General features: G+C 31.2%; 1 protein-coding gene across 1 annotated transcript in view; it reads left to right on the top strand.

Moving 5' to 3' along the window:
- Positions 1-2,918, top strand: part of LOC149572750 (Tetratricopeptide repeat (TPR)-like superfamily protein) — a 366,782-nt gene extending 363,864 nt beyond the window's left edge. The window contains exon 8 of the mRNA XM_089813833.1: positions 2,433-2,918. Coding sequence (XP_089669959.1) covers positions 2,433-2,580 — 148 coding nt within the window. The 3' untranslated portion in view covers positions 2,581-2,918. The remainder of the gene's footprint in view (positions 1-2,432) is intronic.
- The last annotated feature ends 3,082 nt before the right edge of the window (positions 2,919-6,000 follow it).

The raw sequence follows: 6,000 nt of genomic DNA on the forward strand, positions 1-6,000 counted from the left end.
GTTACTACATCATTTGATGCATAGTTTTGCATTGATCAATGGAAGTCAACCTCGGTCAACAAGCGATCAAAGTCATATTTTGCAAATTATGATGTTATATGGTGTTTGGATTATTTTTGTGTCATTTGGATATGTTTATATGTTTCTTGCATTGTTTGGAACATAAATTGTCAAAAATTTGCAAAATTGCCAAAATGTTTCAAAATTTGCAAAATTGCAACTTTGCAACATCTCAAAAGCTGAGAAATTTTTTTTTCTTGTAAGCATTGGATGGATGTGGGAAGGTCACGAGTCATGCCTGCATTTTTTTAAGGATGTAAGAAGACATTTGCATGGTTAGTGAAACATTGGCAAGTTTTTAGTGGTGTAAATGCATGTTTGCTTTAGGACTGTGATTATTGGTAAGTGGTTTTGACGTGCAACTTGTGGTTCTTCTTGAATAAATTTATTCCTCAATTATTAGAATGGGTGGATTATTTAATTGTATACATAATGCACACTTTTATTGGTTTGGATAGTTGATTTATGGAGTTTGATTGAATATTATATGCTTGTTGCTCTTGTTGAGGCATGTAATAAGGGCTTCACAAAAAATGGCATATTCCTCTCAAATGCACCATTAGCAGATTATGGATTTTGGTCAAGAGAGGGGTAGGCATGTGTTCTAACTTATTCTATTTCCAATTTACTTGCCACTCAGGTTATCTATGCAAAATGGTGTAAATTGAGTTGGGCATGGTGTACATGATTGGCTTGGTGAATGTATTATGCAATAGCAGTAGAAGGTTTTGGGAGTGTGGAATGCCAAAGGAGAGTGGAAGTTGGTGAATTGGGTTATCCTTGAAGGGTTATAATAGCCAATTTGTGTGGGTGACCAATATAAATCTAAGATTTTGAAAGCCCTGGTTGTATCAACCCAAAACCCTCATAATCAGGCCAAATTGGGGCTGAGATGAAACCTTGTAATTTGATATTCCTCTAGAATGGGTATTCAAATATGTGATTTTTTGGGAAGTGTCTTGGAGAGATGTCAATTTATCAAGCAAAAACCAAGTTTGGAGGCCTAATTTTAGTAGGTGAATTTAGGCCTAGTTGACAAATATTGATGTGGTCGAGTTATCTATGCAAAATGGTATAAATTGAGTTGGGTATGTTGTATGTGACTAGCTTGGTGAATGTAGTATGCAGTAGCAATAAAGGGTTTTAGGAGTGGGATGCCAAAGGAGAGTAGAAGTCGATGAATTGGATTGTCCTTGAAGGATTAGAATAGCCAATTTGTGTGGCTGACCAATATAAATCTGAGATTTTGAAAGCCCTAGTTATATCAACCCAAAACCCTCATAATTAGGCCAAATTGGAGGTTTTGGTGTTAGAAATTAGTTGGAAAGCTAAAAACCTTGTAATTTGGTAGTCCTCTGAAATGGGTATTCAACTATGTAATTTTTTTGGGAAGTGTTTCGAAGATATTTAAACTTATTAGGAAAAACCCAAGTTTGGAGGCCTAATTCTAGTACATCAATTCAGGCCTAGTTGAGAGATGTTGATGTGGTTAATTGAGTTAAAGGTTACAACTTGGAGACTGGTTGGAAACCAAACATGTATGCTGTCTAAATCCTCTACTTTGTGTCTTGGTGATCTTGAAGTGACACTGGTTTAAAGTTCCTAGGGTAGCTTGTAAGGATTGAGGATAAGCAAGGCATTAAATTAGAGTTAGAGTGAGTTATGGGTGTAGGAGTGGGAATAAGGGGTTTTTTGGAGCTAATTATATTGGGAATATACATTCACCTAATACCTTGGGTCATGGCCTGCATTTGGAAGAAATTGGTTTCTTGTGTAACTCACCTAGACTAGTTTAGACTTTGCATCACAAAACATAGTCATTCTTTCTAGGATGTTGAACTTGATTTTTGTCATTGGTATATTATTTTTTAGCATAGTTTGGATGATAAATCCCTTAATTTTTTTGGATAGTTTTGGTATAGAAGAACAAAGAAAAGACATCAAAGGATTCTATAGTATTCATAATTAAATTCAATTATATTTGCATTTTTATGTCATTTTGAGTCAATATGGATCAATATGTAAGGCTAAAAGAGATTTTTGTAATGAGTTGTCTAATATGGTCTTGAATTAGTCATTTGGTAAAATATGTATAAAATTCCCATGAAGGGGTAAAATTATGATAAGAGACATTATAGTCCATCCTAATATTTTTGGAATGTTCTTGTGAAGTTGTAAAGTCATTTGAGTCAAATATTGTCCTAACTTCGACATGAAGATGTAAAGGCTATAAAAACTTTTGTAATGATCATTCATAGGTATTATGTAAAGTTTGAGAAGGATTGGAAAGCATTGGAGGCATTTTTGTATCATAATTTACTTATTTCAATCTATTGTTTTGTTGTTTTGAAAGTTTTTCCTCTTGTTTATAGGCCTTGTACAGACATATACAGCCTAGAATTGTGTGTGTGTGTGTGTGCACGCGCGCGCGCACGATTTTGGTTTGAGATGATTTCATGCAGTATTCAGAAAGTTATCAAAGTTTGGGTGAAAACTATGTGTAACTGCCCAAAGCTCTGATTGATAGTGACCAATTTTCGGAAAATAGACATTACATTTTATTACATTGTTAGATATTGCTATAAATTAGAGAAATGGTCTATAATTTTCCATTCCACAATATGAATGGTGTGATTGGCCTAGCTATCAATATTTTAAGAGTTATAGATGATTGTTTATGGCTATACTTTCATGACCATAATAGATTTTATTTCACAGTTGGACAATTCTTGATTTTCTTTTGAAAGTAATGGATAAATCAAGGGTTTAAATTTTTCATATTGAATGAAGAAGAGATGGATATAAAGGTATAATGTATTTATATCTTTGGAGAATATATGATAATGGTGATTTGGTTTATAATGGTATTGGGAAACATGTGTTAATGCCTCTATCATGTTAAAAAAATTGTATCGATCATTGAACTCTATGGTTGATTAGGGGTTCTTTGATAGATTTACATTATTCTCTACATAAAGTTTCAATTAAAGACTCAATAGAAAGGAAATTTTCTAATCCAAGCTGGAAAGTTGCACCTTTTAAAAGTCACTTTATGAAATATATCATTTTATAGTATAATCTTATTTAGATCGCCTGAAAAATTTACTAAGAAAATATAATAAACTTAGAAGTGATTCCTTTATGTATGTCCCCCTTTTATAATTTATTAGGGTTTGACCTAATTTCTTAAATAACTAGATATTTATTTGTTGAACACTTTAGTATGTTAATGGGGAGGAGAGATGGTGAATTAATCAACATGTATAAAATTAAAACACACTCTGGATGATGAAAGTGAGGGTGTGGTGGTGGGGGGAGCGGGGTCATCATAAAATAAATATCCAACAAATAACTTCAGTACTCACCACAGGAAATTGTATGCATGCAAGGAGCAAAAAGAACCAAGAACACAAGATTACCAAAGTTTATAGTGGAAAACCCAAATTGGGAATAATCATGTCGGCAAGAGATATTTATCTTAATGGCTTAGATGTTCTCATTGATGGAAAAAATTGTGTGTGTGATATTTATCCCTGCACCTACAAGCACAAACACTCAATGAGACATTAATCCTTTTGTTAATTGAGTGAAATCAAACAATGCATAATAAACCAAAGAGAGCATCCCATTGTTTCCTAACTAACAAGAGTTTTATTTAACTAAAATATTTATCTTAGATTATCAATCTAGATCAATGAACAAACAATTTAGAATGAAAGATTCATGAACTATTATGCAATTCCTATGCAATTTAACATAATTTAAGCTATGAATTGGAAATTCAATTAAATAGATTAAGCTAGATGATCATGATAATCTGCTAAAATATAAAATGAATTCATTTTTTTAGCATATAGGTATGTAAATGTGTGTGTGTGTGTGTGTGTGTGCGCACACACACACACACAGAGATCCTTGAGTGAACTTCTTTTATAGATTTGAGATGGATTTGAGTAGTTGGGATTCATCCTTGAAAAGTGCTTGAGATAGATTTTTCTGAATCCATGTGATTATCCCTTGATTGTAGAATATTAAGTCATTTATCTCTTACTAATGAGATGAAAATAAGGAAAAGTAAATTAATTTCTTTAATTAATAACTCTATTCAAGTGATGTTAATTATTTTGATTTAATTAATTGGGCTTGGAGTATTAATTAGTGAATTGATAATATCAATTAAGCTTTAATGTTGTTTTTTATTAACTAATTTTTGATGAATTGTGTTAATGAATTGATTGGTTAAATTATCATCATTAAGAGATTGATCTTTTTTAGGAAAATTTTGATTGATTTGACAGTTTAATCCTCTTAGTTAGACTAGATCATCTTCAAGTGACTACATTTTCTCCTCTTTGAATCGATGTACAAACTATAGATTAATTCAAAGAATAGATTAATGTAAAATCATTGAATAGCTTGATGTGAAGTGATGAAACTATTCTTGATTAAAAATTGATTCAAACTTGGTGGAGTGAAGATTCATTGAAGATTTGATGATACTAGTTTCAAACTTGATCGAACAAAGATTGATCAAGAAATTAGAATGTTTCACTCAATGTAAAGCAATGGAAGTGCACACATGCTTGATTGTTGGTTTTGATGTTGAAAAGTAAGAAATTTTATGTGAAGCAATGGAACTAATCATCTTTAGAATGATTTGAAACCTTGAGATTGATCGAGACAGATAATTGTCTTGATGTAATGTGATGAAACTAATATTAGAAATTTGATGCAAATAATTAACTTGGTATGGGTCCTAACGAAAGTCAAATATTTGATAAAGTGTTTTCCTTAACTTTGACATCAAAAATTAAGGCAACCCTGTGTAGTTTTCTCATAAGTTCATAGGTATAGCCTCTTTGTTTTTAAAAATAATAATAAAGTATCATTGAGGTAATTAATTATACCTATTGTACTCTATGTACCTTTGTTAGTGCATTTCTTTTGCAAGCTATCCCCAAAGATTGTAAAAATAGTTTCTCTTCTATGATTGGAAATGCTTGAATTTTTTACAAACTTTCAGGTCTTTTGTTTGTTTTTCTTGTTGTAAATAGTTTTGGGTCTTTTTTGCCTTATGGTAACAATCATGGCAAACCTACTTGCTTTGATGTAACTTAGGCCTCAAACAAGGTTGTCTAGCTCAAGTTATGAAAGAAAATGTAGGGTTTTTAAGGTGAAAAGCAAGGCGTGATTTAAAAAAACCTCCAAAAGTGGGGTTTTAATAAGCAAAAACATGATATAAAGTTCTATTTAATATTTGTAGTAGATTTTGGCATCCATTTTTAAATTTTAACTCAATTTGAGTTGATTTGACCATAGTTTTTAATGTTTTATGAAAATTATCCTTTTTGGGTCTATTTTCATGTTACTTTATTGAAAACTATAGTCATTTTATTAAATTTTAAATCACATGAGACATTAAAAATGCATTAAGATGGGGTTTTTTAATCACTTGGATAAATCAACATGTAGAAACACTTAGTAAAATCCTACTACCAATAAATTGAATTCCTAAATGCATATTAAGCATGTGTTATTGTATTTTTAAAGTTTATTAATCTATTTAATAACTTGCGTTAGTTATAAAAAGCACATGGGTGGGGAATATCAACCCAAAAATACATGTTTTTCTTCTTTAAAAAAATACATCATTACTTCTTTATAAGGGGTTTTTTAACATATTTTTGCACGTAGTGGGCTTTTTTAACTCCAAAACATGTGTTTTTTACTTGTAAAAGCACATAATTACTCATGCTAGTGTTGAAATGCATAAAGGCGGATAATTTTATGTCATAAGCACATGCTTTTGTCCTCCAAAAGCATGTCTTTACTTTTAAAGCAGGTATTTCTAACCAAAATCACTTAAGGTGGTGAATTTCAACCCAAAAGTGTGTGCTTTTATCATCAAAAAGTGTGTCTTTAGTGAGTTCATAAGTACAA

This window comes from Cupressus sempervirens, chromosome 2, assembly GCF_028749045.1.
Source record: "Cupressus sempervirens isolate cs-2001-9-10 chromosome 2, ASM2874904v1, whole genome shotgun sequence".
Lineage (NCBI taxonomy): Eukaryota > Viridiplantae > Streptophyta > Pinopsida > Cupressales > Cupressaceae > Cupressus > Cupressus sempervirens.